The sequence below is a fragment of the Theobroma cacao genome, chromosome 8 (assembly GCF_000208745.1).
Source record: "Theobroma cacao cultivar B97-61/B2 chromosome 8, Criollo_cocoa_genome_V2, whole genome shotgun sequence".
NCBI classification, from domain to species: Eukaryota; Viridiplantae; Streptophyta; class Magnoliopsida; order Malvales; family Malvaceae; genus Theobroma; species Theobroma cacao.
Window position 1 is genome coordinate 19442508 of NC_030857.1, and position 18469 is coordinate 19460976.

The 18469-nt window shown below is 33.3% G+C and overlaps 2 protein-coding genes across 7 annotated transcripts; one reads left to right on the forward strand and one right to left on the reverse strand.

The window, feature by feature from the left end:
- Positions 324-4589, forward strand: LOC18593151 (MLO-like protein 1). The gene is made up of 14 exons (XM_007020218.2): positions 324-548; positions 627-684; positions 775-1001; positions 1218-1334; positions 1457-1517; positions 1723-1817; positions 2280-2354; positions 2481-2569; positions 2823-2872; positions 3260-3300; positions 3483-3692; positions 3795-3862; positions 3937-3997; positions 4094-4589. The coding sequence occupies exons 1-14, from the start codon at positions 435-437 to the stop codon at positions 4292-4294; spliced, it is 1467 nt and encodes a 488-aa protein (XP_007020280.2). The 5' UTR covers positions 324-434; the 3' UTR covers positions 4295-4589.
- LOC18593152 (uncharacterized protein ycf37) lies at positions 4602-15556 on the reverse strand. Of its 6 annotated transcripts, XM_007020219.2 has the most exons (8): positions 15303-15556; positions 13914-14024; positions 11032-11332; positions 10096-10182; positions 7089-7152; positions 6383-6675; positions 5992-6138; positions 4612-5041 (listed from the first exon to the last, which is right to left on the reverse strand). In XM_007020219.2, exons 3-8 carry the CDS (start codon positions 11164-11166, stop codon positions 4760-4762), a joined length of 1008 nt encoding a protein of 335 aa, XP_007020281.2. In that variant the 5' UTR covers positions 11167-11332; positions 13914-14024; positions 15303-15556; the 3' UTR covers positions 4612-4759. The 6 variants fall into 6 exon arrangements, with proteins under 6 accessions (XP_017981492.1, XP_007020281.2, XP_007020282.1 ...); XM_018126003.1 differs by lacking the exons at positions 13914-14024; positions 15303-15556 and having other exon boundaries at positions 4602-5041; positions 6521-6675; positions 11032-11456; XM_007020220.2 differs by lacking the exons at positions 13914-14024; positions 15303-15556 and having other exon boundaries at positions 10096-10170; positions 11032-11449.

Consider the following 18469-nt stretch of genomic DNA (forward strand, 5'->3'; position numbering starts at 1 on the left):
GTTATTGCATTTTGTTTTTCAGTCATTTTTTAATAATAATAAATAATAAATAATAAAAATATCAATTAAATAGAATCTAAATTTAAGGACTATGATACATTTTATTTATACAAACAAAATTATAGATACAGTAGGATTTGACTACTATTTTTTCAGTTTTAGTCCTTGGTTTATTTTTTGGGTCCGATTATTATTACTAAAAAATCTATTAGAATGCTAGTCCGAACGTGAGTTGCACGAATATTTTCAAACTGGTGTAAGCAAATTATAAATGGCAACAACTAACCATAATCACAGCTATACAGCTATCATCACTCGTTATTTTCTCCTTTTCTTCATTGCTGTCTGCTCGCTCCCTATACATACAAAAAGAAGAAGAGAGAATTGAAGGCAAATAAGAGCAACAGAGAGAAGAAAAGCAGAGTGGTGGCAATATGGCAGGAGGGACAACCTTAGAATACACACCAACATGGGTGGTGGCTGTTGTCTGCTCTGTAATTGTCTTCATTTCTCTTGCTGTTGAAAGAATCCTCCACTTCATTGGCAAGGTAAGTTTCAATTCTTTGATATTTATGATATATCTACCCTTTGATTAAGCGTTTCAAATGACCTCTTTTCTTTTTCAGTATCTGAAGAAAAAGAATCAGAAACCTCTCTTTGAGGCCTTGCAGAAGATCAAAGCAGGTATAGACTCTATACTCATGTCACATTTTCTCGTGTGTTAATCTGTAAAGACATGGATATGCATAAATATTTTTTATGGGGTGGATGCAGAGTTGATGTTGCTGGGATTCATATCGCTGCTACTGACAGTGATTCAAGACAGGATTGCCAAAATCTGTATACCAAAAGATTTGGCTAATCAATGGTTGCCTTGTCAGGAAAAAAAAGAACAGACTGTAACACACATTCAGACGCTTTTCTTCTCCTTTCTTCCTCATGCAACTGGCCGTCATCTTCTTGCTGAGGCCTCTGGTACTGCTTCCTACTGTACTGCTAAGGTAATTTTTAATGTTTCTCACTCAATGATCAGTTTTCATTATTGATATACAAAGAATTAAAGAACTTGAGAGCATGTCTTATAGACTATATTCACTGGCCTAGGCAAATCAGGACAATCTGGTGACCATTTTTCACGACATTTATTCTATATTCTCATATTAGGATTGGAAGACTGACAGTTTTCTTCAATTATGATATGTTTGATATCAATCCAGGGAAAAGTCCCATTGTTATCCACTACGGCATTGCATCATCTTCATATCTTCATCTTCGTGCTAGCTGTTGTACATGTGACTTTCTGTGCTCTAACCATTCTTTTTGGAAGCACAAAGGTAAGTTTCACATTCTGTCACTCTGACTTATCTGGTTCTACTGCCATGTAGAATTTTACTTCTTTCAATTTCATTTTCATGCTTTTCTGTCTGATGTTCAGTACATGTCTTTTACAATCCAGATCCATCAATGGAAAAGTTGGGAGGATTATGCTAAGAATATGGAATATGATCCAGAGGGAGGTTCGGATTGCTAACACCTAATTTTTACATATTTAAATGATTAATTTGGATATACTCTATTGTGCTAAATCATTAACCTTTAAACTATAAATTTTCAATCCTGACCAACAATAGAGCACTGACTTGCTTCAAACCTTTGATGTTCAGTTATAGTCAAGGTCCTACCAAATATACTGCATTTTCTGATGCAAGTCTTACTTTGCAGTTGTGAGAACAAAGATCACCCAAGTCCAAGAACATGATTTTATCAGGAATCGCTTCCTGGGTATTGGAAAGAATTCAGAATTACTAGGATGGGTGGTAAGTCAAGATATTCTTGTTATGATCATCTAATAACTGGTTATTAAGCTCCATTAAGTTCATGTTTATTTCCAACTGGAAAAGGTAAAGTCCTAAACAGTCAAACCTGGACAACTAAACAGTTAAAAGCAGATTGCAGCATATACAGAAAGCAAAAAGTTTCCAATTTAGAGTTACTAATTTCTTTCAATTAATATAAAAGAAAAGTTTATCTCAATTGGAAATGCTGAAGATCTTACCTTCTGAAGTTATGATACTGATTTCTGCTCTTCTGTGAGGAAATTGGATAAATTCCTCACTCAATCAGCAGCTATTAACATCATCTTAAATACTCATTGTGTCATTACAAGAGAACAAATTCACATTTTTCTTCTCTCTCTCTCTCGATCTCAATATATATATATATATATATGCATGCTAATCCAGTAACATAGTTTTTTATGGCTTTGATTTGCTTTCCAGTATTCTTTTTTCAAGCAATTCTATGGATCTGTGACCAAATCAGATTATATCACATTAAGACTAGGCTTCATCATGGTAAGTTAATTGAATTTAATCTATTTCATTCCATTTTATTCATTTTTCTTGGTAAAAACTTGAACGCTCCCTATAATTTACTTCATCAACTCTATTTCATTAACTTTCTGAAAAATTCTTCTCTAGACTCATTGCAGGGGAAACCCAAAGTTCAATTTTCACAACTACATGATGCGTGCTCTTGAAGCCGATTTTAAGAAAGTTGTTGGGATAAGGTCAGCTATGAAAGATGCTAACCAGAATTTCATAGTTCCTTAATCAAATTTTGTTAAAACAGTTGTTCCTCCGGCTATATGCAAAGTTGTAGGCTCATGCATTTATGTCATTGCTACCTTCGGTGAAAAATAATGCTTTGGCATGTTTCTGTCGGTCAAGAAACATTTCTTTACATAGTAAATTTTCTTAGTGCTGTCAGTTTCTAGCTTAATTCCTCTCGTGGATCATAACTAATGTCAGACTTAATTGCAGTTGGTATCTTTGGGCATTTGTTGTCATTTTCCTGTTGCTGAATTTTGTTGGTGAGTTACTGAAGTTATACTTGATGTTTACATGAGAGCAGAGTATCTGTTTTCTGCTTGCTCCTATTTCGTATCTTCCATAATTTTTCTATTTAGTTAGAACATAATGGATTCTGAGGCATAGTCATTTGCTACAATTTTGCACTCCAACTCTTTAATTGTGTTCCCGTTGAGAATTCAGAAAAATTGTAATTCGGAAGTTAAAACTACTGTACTAAGAACTTCAAATAGAGGGTTTTGAGGTCTTAGATATATGCACTTGCCACTCCATAAGATATGAACTCTGTTGTTACTGACATGGATGGAGTAATTCCTTCCTACAGTGAACCAGCTAGATGAAGATTCTTAACTTCGACTCAAAAATAAAAAATTGGTTCCTTGACGCAGGTTGGCATACATATTTTTGGATAGCTTTCATTCCCTTCATTGTAAGTGATCCTAATAAACACTACAATTATACTGTCTTATACTTTCTTTAAGTACTTTTGTTCTCCCTTCCTTTTCCCTCTTTGCATATATGTTTGAGCAGTTGAACTACTCACATGTTCAAATCAGATAGGCAGCCTACAGAAAACCTGGTAGCATTTGACAATTGTTTTCCTCTTGGCAGCTTTTACTTGCTGTTGGCACCAAGTTGGAGCATATAATCACACAATTGGCCCAGGAGGTAGCCGAGAGACATATAGCGGTCGAAGGGGAATTGGTAGTTCAGCCCTCAGATAACCATTTCTGGTTCAACAGGCCACGCCTCATTCTCCGCCTGATTCACATCACCCTATTCCAGAATTCTTTTGAATTGGCATTTTTCGCCTGGATTTGGGTAAAACACCACTGTCACACCATTTGGGGGCATGAATTCAATCCTGCCCTTGAATAAATAACAACTTCCGACTCATCATTTTGATTCTTCCATTTATAACAGTTCCAGTACGGTTTCAAGTCATGCATGATGGGGCAAGTTCGTTTTATTATCCCCAGGCTGGTTATAGGGTATGAAGAGAACAAAAAATCTTTCTTTCCTGTCTTTCCATATTCAAGTACTCACGTAATCTTTATCTGGTCAGGGTGTTCGTTCAGTTCGTCTGCAGTTATAGTACCCTGCCGCTATATGCATTCGTCACACAGGTTGAACGAACTACAAACAAAGTTGAATTCTTTTCTGGTTTTTGTTACATTTTCTGACCTAATCAAAATTTTTGCTTTCTATTCGTTGTTTCGAAGATGGGAAGTTCGTATAAGAAGGCCATTTTCGAGGAACATATTCGCGAAGGGCTTGTTGGCTGGGCTCGGAAGGCGAAAAAGAATACTAAGGGCAATGCTTTCAAGAGGTCTGCCAATGGATCAAGCCAAGTTGGTCCGAAAGAAGAGTCTCCCCTTGTCCTTGAGATGGTAGAGGCATATGGAAAGGAATCTGCCGCATGAGAGGATAGAGATCTAGAGATTGAATAAAAAATCTGTAATATAGAGAGTGATATTAACATCTATTGCGAGTGGCCTAGCCTTTTAGTTTTTTGTGTTGGGCTATACATCTGGCTGAACTGTTCTGCAAGCGCTACTTTAGTAACCAGCTGCTTTGCAGTTAATCTCGAGCTTTTTTGTCATCTACTTAGGTGCAGCCCCTTGGATCATCTGCTTAGGTGCAGCCCCGTGGATCATCTGCTAAGATGCAAGCCATTGAGGATAGAATCTAATGAAGAAAAGTTGTTCTCTCTTCAAATTATCAGCATCATACTCAATAGTTCAATAATGACTAACAGATTGCATTCCTTAATGCAGCGATCGTTTATATTCATCTGATTTCCTCTTTCCCAAAAGAGAACAACCCTTTTAGTCACATGTCAAAAATTCAGAATTAAAATATGTGGGAGCATGAGCAAATTGACAAAATCATCTGTCCTTTGATTTCACAGGAACTCCTTTGTACATTTGTACACGATCCTTTAATGCATCTCGCCTAGGGCGTGCTACCTTGTTATTGGGATCAAAAAGTAGCACTTCTTCAAATGCTTTGAGTGCAGACTTATAGTCTTTTTTCTTCTCATATGCATCACCAAGGTTGTTCCAGGCTGTGACATAGCCTGGTTGAAGCTTCACAGCAGTTTCAAATTGACTGATTCCCTTCTCGAGCTTCCCATCCCGGACATAACTGACCCCAAGCGCATTGCAAACCTGTGCATTGATGAGCAAAATAGAATATGATAATTTAATGTTTATAAAGTCCCTAATCAAAAGATGACCCAAAAAAAAAAAGAAAAAGTACTTCGTAATCTTATTTATGTATTCTCAAACATGTTAAAGAATAGTTCATATCATGCAATTTTAGAATTAGACAGGTAAACATCCTGTTAAATTCAGGTTTCTCCCAGTATTTTTCTGCGAGTGGAGGTTATGTCATGATTCAAATCATCATAACAAAACCGAGGCTTTAGTCAAGCCCACCAAATATATGATGGCTTGAACTTACAAAAGGTACCGGCCCGGTGTTTGCAAGCAAGACATAGCAAATGCTGACCCTTAGGATAAAAGTTCAAGTTGGCATTTGAGTTAATAATGTGAGCTAGAGTTTTCTCCATTTATTCCTCTTAAAATAAAAAACTAGATTTAATAACATTTGTTAACCGAAATTCCAGGCAGACTAAGATAAAACAGATAATGCTGCTATTATACAACAATTTGAGTTCAGATTGTAATTGACAATGATAAGCAGAAAGGGGAAATCTTGTACATGACCAGGGTGGCTAAGAAGGATGTGATTTTTCTGGTTCTACAAGATAAGTTAAAACCACAAACCAGGCAAAGTGCACTGCTTATTGAATGATTTATGACTCGAAAAAGAAGGATACAGCAGTGACAGATGATGATTTCATGTTAATGGCTGAAAAAGTTTTCAACGCTAAATTATCCAAATGAATCATCACCCATCATACAAGTTATGACTGCACCCTTAGCAAACTCAAATGTGATGGTTAAAAGGCATAATGTTCATATTACAAATGGTTGACATTATTGACTTTAATTGCAGGCAAGACATGCATACCACATTCTACTAAGTACAATTTACACAATGAAACCAATTGCATCTGCTTGAATAATGCGGGAAGATCCAAATAATATCATACCTGGGCAAGATCTTGATCATCGCCATCCCATTTCTCAATTGCCTGAAGCAAATATTTAGTAGCAGCGGGGTAAAATTTTCTTCTCAACATAACAGCACCTAGCTCAAAAAGCTCAGTTGCACTTGCCTCTCCACTTCTTACTTGCTCCTGAAATCAAAACAATAACATTAAAGGATATAATATGAGCACAAAGGAGCAGTCATCATCCACTATAAAATCTAAGAAAAAAGAGTCAAAAGTCTTTTCTGTTTTCCTTTTGGTTTTGTTACAATAACTTGGAAAAAGTCTTCTTTTTGAAGTTTAGAAATGTCAAACTAATACAAACATAACCGCCAGAGCAATTTAGTCTCATTCAAATGGCATTCTTTTGCACAGGATAACAAGCTGTTACCTGTAACTCTTTAGCAGAAAGGTCAAGTTCTCTACGTACAAGGACTTGACGGATCACAAAGAAGGTTCCAACCCCAAGCAAACCTAGCAGTAAAAGCAGATAAGATAGTTGGATTCCTAACTCAAATAATGCTCCAACCTCATAAACTGCATCTCCACTGGTAATTTCACTTGCATTTGCTAGTTGTGCAGAAATCAACCACAAGGCTTGACCAAAGAGGAAAGCAGACACCACAACTAATGGCTTCTTCAGATTTGAGTCATCACCCACAGCCAGATTGTTTTTCAAGGATTCTGCAACAAAATGATGACACCAATTATTTAGATTCAAGCAATTGTAGTGACTAACTGAAAGAAGCAACTAAAGAGAGCATGACTACAAGCCTACAACTGCATGACTTAACACAACACCAGTGGTTTTTACTCATCCATAGAAGTAAACCTCCATCTAGAAATTTGAACATGTATGTGTGTGCGCATGCGCCATCAGTGCATCTTGTATTATTAAGTCATTTAACTCACAATGCAACCAAACTCCAGAAGAATGACATGCTAAGCTTTCTGACCTTTTGGCATATGTACTATAGTGTTTATAAAGTATTAATGAATACAATATTAAGAGAAATTTAGATGATATAGAAAATAACCAAACAGAATGGACATCAAAAACAATGTTTAAAGAGGAAAAAAGGTATCAAAACTACAACTTTTCATATGTGAGCTGCATCTTCCTCTGCATGCCATATAAGTTGCCAGTCCCTTTTGAAACATCTGCCTTTATCCACAATCAATTCAAATATGGCACAAAGAAAAATTGTAAGAAAGCATGTTAGGTTAGTAAAGAATAGTATATCTACCTACATTCACCAAAATAAAACTTGATTAAAAGTTTAAACATGTACTTTTAATATCAAACAAAAAGAGTGACTGAATATACACAACAGTGAGATCATATAATAAGGCCAATATCAACAGAAATCCAGCATGAGACATATAAAAGCATTCCTAGGAAACGTCACATATAGAAGCTACATTCCAATTTATGTCTTTACGCCAAAGCAAAAATTCGTTCAAACTTACTTAAAAATGACAACTACGTGCAACCATTTAACATTGTCTATATCAGGTGATAAATATGAGTATTAATAGCACAAACTGCAACATCATCAGATGAAGGGCTGAAACTTTCACAACACACTTCTTTCCCAACTCAAAAACACCACGATAGCATAGATGATTTGGCAGTCAAAGTCTCTTTTCCTTTCACCTTATGCAAAAACAAAACAAAAGAAAAAAGTAAGACACTTTCTTTCTCTAGAATTCTCTTGAACACAGTTACCATTCCCACTTCTCCACCACAATTGCATGTTGGCTGAAGCTATTTGCAATTTAAATGCATGGCTTCTTTGGTTGAAACAACATGAATTTTGAATCCTTTGTATTAGAGCAATATTTTCTCTCCTTAGGTCTAGTATATCTTTACATTTATTGCAATATTTTTTTTGTACATATTTAGTCAAACACTCTTGTATATATACTTTGTTTTCTAGTCAAAACAAACAGAACAATTTAGCCCCAATTATATTTTCTTAACATGGTATCAGCCTAATAACCCTAGGGCCTGTTTTTCTTTTCTTCTTTTTTCCACCATTATAACCATCTCTTTCCCACCCTCATGGCAGCCTCCAAAGATTCCTCACCAATTAGTTTTTTCCACAGACCCCATCTTTACCACACTTGTTGCGACCGAATCAAATTATGCTTATTTCTCTCCATATTTTCTTTATCATTCTGATAGTCCCGGCTCTATTAGCATTTCTCAATCTTTGGTTGGTGACAATTATCCAACCTGAAGCCATGCTCTTTGCATGGCTCTTGAAGCTAAAAACAAACTTGGAGTTGAAGATGCAATATCTCTGAACCTGATATTCTAAAGATTCACTCCAATGGAAGTGCCATAACAGTATGGTCACCTCTTGGTTACTTAACGTGGTTTCCAAAGATATTGCTGCAAGTATTTTTTACACGTCTTCTGCAAATGAGATTTGGCTTGATCTTCATGATTGGTTTTCTCCAAAGATCTTACCTCCAATCTTTGAGATTTGTTGTAATATTTCTCTTTATAATCAGAAAAATAATTCTGTTGTGGCCTATTACACTGTTCTTAAGGGTTTATGGAATGAGCTGGCCACCTATCGCTCTCTTCCAACTTCTACTTGTGGCACCCATAAAAAATTTATCAAATTACAAGAGGCTGATCATTTGATGCAACTTTTGATGGGTTTGAATGACTCCATTACTTAAAGCAATATTTTCTCTTTATTACATTCTAGTATATCTTTATACTCATTACAATATATTTTCTGTACATATTTAGTGGAACACTCTTATATATCCTTTGTTTTTTTGTCAATACAAAACGGAACAATTTAACTCCAATTATATTTTCTTAACACTTTGCCCAAACTTTGATATCAAGGCAGAGGAGATAAAGTTAGCTTGACTTTTTCAAACTTCAAGTCCAAAATTAGATATTAAAAACAAATCTTATATTTTTTGAGTCTAACCTTGATTGACCTCTAAAGTATAGGGACCTAAAGCTAAGTCAATGAAGATCAAGTAGAAACTTTTAAAGATGTTTAAAAAAATATGAATGTCCATTTTGCAATTAACAAATGGATAATTGTATGTAAACTCGTCATTCCCAGTCACCAGCCTTACTCATCCCAGCACAGCTGTCCATCGGTTGTGAGCCCAATTTGTATATGGCTATCTAAGATTGAGGAAAAGAAGAAGAATAAGGTTAATTATCATCTAAAGGAACTAAGGTGCTTTACGGAGCAAGTTTTAATTTTCTAGAATTTTGGGTTTGCCATTGTTCAAAAGATAATATGTGTGTGTGTGTGTGTGTTTGTGTTTTATTGGGCATGTGCTTCTGTACTTATGCATAACATATATATTGCTAATTGGGCAATTTTCTAAGCAACTTAAGATCTAAAGGTGCCAAGTCAGCTCACACGTTAATTAATTAACTGATGTTTAATTGAAATTATAGAATCACTAGATAATGATTGGAAGTGTGTGTTTCTTAAATAACTTTCAAACAAAGACAATTATGATCTATACATGGGGAAGGGAGTATAGTTTACCTTCTTTTACATTGTTTTACTGCTATACTTCTCAGTTTCATCAAAATAAAAGCCTAAATATGTAATATATAGTAACATAAATTAAAGAACACACTTACTCCTCATGATTGGTCAGGAGAATTCAAGGAGCACACATTATTTTAATAGCTTTTCATTTCATATCAACCAAATAGTTTAAACATATACCTGTTGAGCCAGTGTTAAAAAGTAAAAGAATTCTAGCTCTATAAATATTAGTTCTGTAAAAACTTGTCTTAGGTCATTATCGTTTTATCTAGAAGTAAAAATCATTAAACTCAAGGTGTTAAGGAAAGAAGATTATGGAATTATAATGATAAAACACTCAAAGCAGTTGCATAAATGCGGTACAGAAGAAAAGAAAGGGAACAACCAAATAGATAACAGAGTTAAACATGTAGAACAAATAAAGTAAAAACAAGCAGTATAATAAATTGGAATACTTTTCTGCAACTAACGCCCCAAATTTTTTTCATAAGACAAGGGTTTTTTGTTTTTTCTCTTAAAACTACCACCACTGAAGCACAGAGTGTACCAGAACACATACCTGTGGATTGAGAAGTCTAGTGTCATTCACTCCATTGCCTGTCCCTGAGTTCTTCAAAGCTGGTTCACAATAGCACTGAACAATGACCTGGACCAATAAGAGCAACACTATCCAATGTTCTTTATAAAGCTAAAAAAGAGAAAAATAAATCTTGTTTTTCAACCCACCAAAAATTTATAAAAAAATGTGAAATTATTCCTTTTGCCTTCTTTTATTTACTATTAGTCTTTCTAGTTTTGTAAAAAATGTGAAATTATTTTAGAAAAAAATCACTATTAGACTTTTAAGTTTTTCCATTTAGTCATACATTATGAATTCTAGAATAGCATATGTTATTAAAAATCAAAATTTTCTGGATTAAACCTTTGACACGAGGGTTTGGTGTTAACCAAAACATTAAAAATTTGCAGGCAATGAACGTCCAATTTGAGGAGAGCAGAAAATAGAGATTGTTACCGATAGGTATAGTCAAATCCTTGTTTCAATACTGGCAATTGCATGATCCCAGAACAAGCCAATTTTATTTGAAAAAAACTTACGAAAGGGAGACAAATTTATTGTCTTCCTTTGTTGAAAACCCAGAAAAAAAAATCACTTGCCTTCTTTCCCCATTTAGGCTAACCATCATTTCAACATCTAATAAAGAGTATCTTTGCATACATAAATTCATCGCTTGCCCACCATATTATTCTGTCTAACGTTTAGAAAAGCCTCCCTCTTGACCCCAGTTATAGAACCTAAAAGATAAGCAGGCCAAAGTCCTCTCTTTGCAATATTAAACCCCATCAGTTTCTATTTCCTACTTCCTACTTTCGTAAGTGTTGCATGCCAAGAATTTTCGAAGAAGCTGACTAGATCGTCAGATAGAAACTTTGCTCTGGAGAATTATACTAATAATATACAGTATAAGAAAGAGTAAAGGGTAGCTTCTTTTACCTGGAAAGAGAGCTTCTTGCGGCTGAACCTGAGAGACCCAGATGAAAGGAAAGAGTAAGAATGAGGAAGGGTAGCCGAGAAGCAGACATGGTGGTGGTGTAAAGGTGGGGATGAGATTGTAGTTTGCAGAAGCATATTTTTTGGTTCTTTTGGTCTTCAAAGTTCAAACATGAAAAACCTCTGTTTGCAGTGATATTTTGTGGGTCTTTTTCTTTATTTGGTTCAACTTTGCAGACGATATAGTTCCTCACTTACACTAACTCAGCAGCACAGTTCGGTGGTGCTTGAAGATAAAGTTTACCTGTCTCGGCCAAGCCATGAGATAAAAATATTCAGAAGATAAGGCCGCGTTTTGGTGCCCCTAGGAGCTCGAGACCAGCCCTTTTTTTTAATACATACTATTTTTTTAAAATTCTTTTTTTTTTTTTACTAGAAAGGATTGAAGATTTTTTTTTTTTTAAGAAAAACACTGATTTATAAATGATTGAAAAATAAATTACACCAATGTCGATTCAAAGTTACTGTGGAAACTATCAGATTATGGATTCATTATGACATTAAGATTTTCGTTCAAAAGCCCTTAAAATGGAAGATTGATTTATTTAATAAAATTGATGGTCTTATTGTATTTAAAAATCTTCCACTTTATCTTCTAATTGTTCAATGCCTTTAAATGATGTGTTAAGAAGAAAAAAAAAAACGACTACTTGTCTTTACATTTATTTTCAAAATTTCTTATAATACGAATTAATTGGTAAGATTATTTTGTTGTGTAAATACTTAATAAACTTATAATAATTAAATTAGAAGGTGATAAAAATGCTTTTATAGTATGTTGGACAACATTATCACATTAAACAACATAAATTTTTTAAAGTAACTATTACTACATTCTAATATTTAAAAGGGTAAAATACCCCATCTTCTTAAATTTTAATCAAAATTTTAAGCGAAACTATTAATTTTTGAAATGAACATTTCGCTTCAAAAAAATTATATAATTTTACAAATTACTATTATATATTTTTTATTTTTTTATTAATTTTTTTAAAAAAAGAGAGCATCTATGAGTGCTTCCTATTGTTTAAAAAATATATATAATAATAATTTTTTAAATTAATAAAAAAGTAATTTATTTTTCATATTTTCTGTTAACGGTGTTTACACTTTTAGGCAAAATATCTATTTTGAAAACTAATAAATCTGCTTGGAATTTCAATTAAAACTTAAAAGAGTGGGAGTATTTTTACTACAACATTTTTTACGTTTGGCTACAAAAAAAATTGCAGTCATAGGTGAAAAATATGCAACCTTAGGTTAAAGCTGCACTTAGAAAAAGTGTAGCTTTAGCCAATGTATGGAAAAGTATAGCTGCACTTGATTATGGGAAATTAAACTGCAACTGTATGTTATGTGACCGTTATCTTAAATTATATGGTAGCACATAAAATATGTAGCTAAAAGATATAAGATAGAGACACATATAACCTTCTAATATGTGATAGAAACACATGCTTACAAATCATAAAGTGCCTCAAAAATCAAATGCCTTAAAAACCATTTTCAAGGGTTTTTACAATGTGTACAATATTGGGTTTCTTTAACTAATTTTAGTAATCTCTCTCTTTCTCTCTTCTTCTTTCCAATTCCTTTCTATACATATTTGTTTGTCCATTCTCCAACTAAACAAAGCCATCTGACATAGAAGTTCCTAGCCTTCCTTACTTGTAAAGATTAAGCTACAAGATAATATTCATTTGCAAGTAGTTCATAATGTAATATGAGACAAAGCAAGATAATATCCAATTAATTGCAAATAATAGCTAAAATTAACAACATTTTGAACTAGATTTATTTACAAAAGGTGTCTTTATGTTTTAACATCTACGATAAGGCCTCTTATGAATCAAATATAGCTTGAATGCATGTTATCTCAATGATTCTAGAGTAACTATACTAGATATCCTATAAATCTAGTCTTTCTAAATCTAGCCCCCAGGAAGAAACCTTCTAAGAGTAAACAACCAAGCAAGAGCTTCTCAATTAAAAAAATTTGTTAGCAACTAAATTTGGGCCCTTATCACCTTCTTTTTCATTGTCCTCAAAATAACTCATATGATCATCATAACCTTCTTGCCTCATAGCGTCTTGCACTAATTGCTTTACGTCATCATGCATATTTGACTCATCTCTGATACCTACCTCATCATCAACACTCACAGAAGGTGATGACCTTTCCCCATGATAAATCCAATGGATGTAACCTTGATCGATTCCTTTGCAAATAAGATGATTATAAACTTCATCCCGATCTTTTCATAAGCAATTGTTACAAGTCTTACAAGGGCACAAAATCAATCCTCCCTTTGACCCATTTGCAAATGCAAAATCAATAAACTGCCTAACTCCATATATGTATCCTTTACTCAATCGAGAGCAAGACATCCAACTTTTATTTATCATCTTTATAGAACTATCCAAATTCACTGAAAAAAAATACTATTAAAAAGTAAGTCTATATGATAATTCTATATAACACCAGACAGAAATATATCATAGCACTATAAAAAATAACTAGCACTAAAACAATAGCAAAAAGAACAAGACAGAGTATTCATATTGAAAACTATTCATATTCATCCTTTAAACAGTAATTAGTTTGCATATCTATCGAAACAAACATGTATACTTTTGTCTACATACATACATATAAAATAATATAATGTTTCAGACTCAAAGACCAAGACAAACCTTGACCCTAAATACAAAATAAGATTAATAGTATAAGAAGAAATAAAAACAAAATATGGATAAAAGATAATCATTGACTTTCTTCATCTTAATAATTTCAAAAACTGCCTTGATGTGTTTAACATACATACCCAGACAGCTTGCCAGAACTGATGTATGAGTGGATGATTCTGTAGACTTGAAGATTAACTAGCCTTGACCTTTTCAAACTCGGTATCAAGCAACTTTTTAAAATCAATTAACTGTAGTTAAAACATGGAAGCAATAGATGACGTTAATTCAATAAGTGTTATTGTACAAAATGATATTACTAAACCAAAATATATAAATATTATGCATAAAAGAAATAAACTCAATTGCGAAGGTAACAAAGGTGCAATCTAACATAGAAATAAAATGGGGTATTAACAATTCCATTAATTGTTAAAAAATGTAAAACAAAAAAATATAGATATCCTCAAATCAGATTAGCATATATTTTTCTTTCTCTACTCTCAGATGTGATGTTGAAGTAGTTTAAAAAAATTTAGAGCTTCTTAATAGCCAAAAAGTAACTACATTTAGAGGGATTCAATTCCAATCTCCTTTGTTTTGTTCAAAACAGATACTTGTAATCATCAAAATGAATTAAATTGGATAAGGCAAAACATATCATGAAGGATATAGAAAACATAGTTTAAAGTTTTCATGAAACACCTTCAAGATTCTCCAAAAAAGTAAGGCATGCTATATCATGTTCAAAATATTTCCCTTTACATGCACAAAATATCATGTTCAAGCCGTATCTAACATATATACATTGGATAAGGAGTAAGTGCATTGTAATAATTTAAATTTTCAGTAACATTTCCTCTTTTTCCCTTTCCCTATAGCATACTTATACAGTTCAAAGACAGAACTATATATGCATGCACCTAAAAGACCATGAAAGGAATAAAGACATTTTAACATTCTACTAAGAGTACTAATTTTTTTGATATCATAATCAAAATCCAAATTTCTATATCTTTCTTGGCCTTTGGAATCAAATCCTATCGCCTTCTAAGCAAACCCATTCCCTTCATAACATCCATCACTGAATAGTTTCTTCCAAGTGTTTCAACTTAAATCAAAATCCACATGTCCTCATTATTTTTCATGCTGGAAACCACCAATGTCCCTTTTGCTGCCAACATAATCTTTCACTTCAAATATGCAATGGCTTATACATGTGCCTAAAGAACTATATTTGAAGCTGCAAGGAATACATGCAACTAAAGAAATATATCAAAATCTTTTCCTTACTCACATGGTAGAAAGAGAAAAATAAACCTAGCTAACATATCATTCCATTATATTCAACAAATACATTCCCTAAAATCAAACTGTTTCTATTCAAATCTTTCTGTCTTGTGATAGCAATTTATTAAAAAATAAAATAAAATTAATCCATTGAGGATGTTAAATTAAAAGCTTACATCTTGTAAAAATTTTTTAAAAAAATAAAGAAAAATTAAAGCAGAATCGAAGAGGTTACACACCTATCACTTGAATGGAGGAAGCAATAAAATCTGTTGGGGTAACTGAACCTTCAAAGTTGAAGAGGAACACAGAATCAAACCTTCAAAATCTGAATAAAAAATCTAAAAGGAAAAGAAACCGTGAGAGAGAATAGAAAAGAGGAAAGAGGAAGAAAAGAAAGCAAGAATTTGAAATTTGTTGGAAGCAAGAATTTGGTGTATTGTAAGAATGAGAGAAACTTTCAAAAAGAAAAAACAATGAGTGAGAGAGAGAGATGAAAGAGTAGAGATTAGAATCGGTAGAGAGAAAGAAAGAGTACACGTGAAATAAAAGTTAATTAAAAAAGTATTTTTTAACCTTATTTTTAATTAAAATAAAAAAACATAAAAAGTATTAGATTTTAATGAGTTGTATAAAAAAATCATCTAAATCTTAAATTCAAATATTGTAAAAAAATATTTAGATGCAAAAATAAAAGTGCATTTAAAATTGTGTCATTAAAAGTTATTAATGTTGTAGTGTTTACTTTATATAAAACTTAAAAACCTAATTCCATCCCAAAAAACCAAAATCTTCTAACCAAATCGATCATCGACGATTTTGATTTTGTAAATTATTATAAAATCTTAATATAATTTTACAACTGTAATACTTTTTATTCATAATAAATGCATGAAAAATGCTTTAAAGTATTTGTAGGATAAATTTGTTTTTTTCGCTTAATAAAAATAATTTCTAAAAATAACAGTTTGGCATGCATAGATTGTTTCCTTTACAAAAATAAATATTAGTGAGATCCTAACTAAATTTGTGGAAATAAAGGATTCAGAGAAGCATGATGTGGAATAATCTGGCTCACAAAAAGGGAAGAGACAATGACACAACCTTATTGCTGCTGGCATCATTCATTCATACTCATTGCAAATACCGGTTTGATTAATGGTACAAAATGCCTTCGAAATATTAAGTTACGCTACATTGTCCCACTTTTTTTATGGTTAATGAGGAAATTGTATTTCAATGTAATTTCAAAAGTGCTTTATTTCTTCTTCTTTTTTATCCGCAGGCACATGTTACTTGAATTTTGCTATCATACACCAAACCTTGAAATCCCTATATACTACCTCTTATGGAAGCCGACTCATCTAGAGTCCTCCCAATCAACACTAATGAAAACCAAGGAAGGGAAGCAATCAAAATCGACTTCGAAAGAGGAAAAATGAGGCTTAAAAGTAATGAGAGGAGTGGTGACTCTTACGAGGCAACTAATCAGATTACACCAATGCAAGGAGAAAGTCATAAGGCATCATATTGAAACATCTTATTACAAGAGAACAAGGGTACCATGATAAACAATGTAGAGTTTGAAGTAGAAGGTCAATTTATGAAAGATTTTGAATCGGATGACGATGAGATTGAACAAGATTCAGAAGGTCCATATATTAGGTTGACAAAAGAAGAAGAGGAAAAGATTAGAAAGCCTTGGAGACGCACTCTAATTGTGAAGTTGTTGGGGAGAGACATAAGCTACACTTATCTCTACAATAGAGTGAAGTAATTATGGTCACTAGAAAGAGAGTTTCAAGCAGTGGATCTAGATAATGGTTTCTATTGCTTAAAGTTCTCAAAAAAGTCTGATTATAACTATGTGTTATTCGAGGGTCTTTGGATTATTGCAAGTCATTATCTTACTCCCTGACGATGGGTATTGGGTTTTAGATCTGATGAAGCCTCATTTGACTCAGTCGTGGCATGGATTAGGCTACTAGGAATGCCATTGGAATTTTATGACCGGGAGGTGTTGACAAAAATTGAGAACTTATTAGGGAAAACATTGAAAGTTGACTAGACTACCTCTTATGCGACGAAGGGAAAATTTGCTCGAGTATGTGTAGAATTGGACTTAATGAAACCTTTGGTGGCCAAAATTCACATAGGAGGGTGAAGGTAGAATATAGAGTACGAAGGGTTGAGAATGTTATGTTTCCATTGTGGCAAGTTTGGGCATGGAGCTAAGTTATGTCCAATTAGACAAATGGAACAAGAAGAGTACTCAGAGGAACAAGCTCAGAAACTGGCTGAGGACAAGAAACTAATAGAAAAAGATTATGAATCTTCACATTTTGGACCATGGATGATTGCTAAGAAATCTTATAAGAGAAACAATAGAGGTAAGATTGAAGGAGGGTAGAAACCAAAACCAAAGGTTCCACAACAAAAAAGGAGTTCTAGAGAGGTCCCTAAACCTGATTCCAGATTCTACATTTTTAACAGATGAAAAAAATACATCTAGTGATGAGGAATTTGTCCTTGAAACCTTAGAAATCCAGGCCCCTGACAAAGCTAACAACATGCCTATGAACAACATCTTTACAGGGAAAAATAAGGATGCATTGAAACAGTCTTTACAAATAACGACCTATGTTTCGAACAGAGATCTTACTCTTACTAAAGCCAAGGGAAAAAAATAGCTCTAAGTGTTCTTAGAATAGCATCATCAGAGTCCGATAATTTGAACAATAAAAAGTTGCATATTAGGGGAAAAGTGGGCCGACCATATGAGAACAATGTGTCTAAACCTTAGAGCAACCATCATGAATCAGTGGAGAAGGATTTACAAAACCTACCTCAACAAAAAAAGGTAAAAGGTGCGAATTATATCTCCCTACCATCCAAATGGGTGAATATGGATAATATTGGGCTTGGTATTAATGGCGTTGTAAAGGAAAAAAAGCTCAGTATGGAATAAGATAATAATATTTCTATATTAACTGAGATAACCACAACAATGGATATGGAGTTGGAGACAGAATGAGAGGACATTATGCAAGATTAATTTTGCTGATGTACAAACTCTATCACAGATTGGTTCTTTTTAAATTAAAATCAATTCAACTTTTCTTGATCATGATATTATGTCTTACAATATACTCAGTGGGAATGTGAAAAGAGCCTCCTCTCGAAGATGCGTTAGAAATATGAAAAACTTAATACAGTTACACTAGCTGTAGCTAGTTATCATAATGGAGCCAAGAATCTCGAATAAAAAAGCTGACAAATTATGTAAAAGAATCGAGTTACCAAATTTCTTTTGGGTAGAAGCAAATGGCTTTTTGGGAGATATTTGGATTCTATGGGGTGTAAACATAGTCGATATAAAGGTACTGGCTTCCTCGTCACAACTGGT

Bases quoted from the DNA above. Each gene is read 5' to 3' on its own strand.
- LOC18593151 (XM_007020218.2), top strand. From the start codon at position 435: ATGGCAGGAGGGACAACCTTAGAATACACACCAACATGGGTGGTGGCT. The intron at 1,818-2,279 runs GTAAGTCAAGAT...TTTGCTTTCCAG, and splicing joins CAGAATTACTAGGATGGGTG to TATTCTTTTTTCAAGCAATT. The intron at 2,355-2,480 runs GTAAGTTAATTG...ATTCTTCTCTAG, and splicing joins TAAGACTAGGCTTCATCATG to ACTCATTGCAGGGGAAACCC.
- LOC18593152 (XM_007020219.2), bottom strand. From the start codon at position 11,166: ATGCTTCTGCAAACTACAATCTCATCCCCACCTTTACACCACCACCAT. The intron at 6,139-6,382 runs GTAACAGCTTGT...TTTTGATTTCAG, and splicing joins TTTCTGCTAAAGAGTTACAG to GAGCAAGTAAGAAGTGGAGA. The intron at 5,042-5,991 runs GTATGATATTAT...ATCAATGCACAG, and splicing joins ATGATCAAGATCTTGCCCAG to GTTTGCAATGCGCTTGGGGT.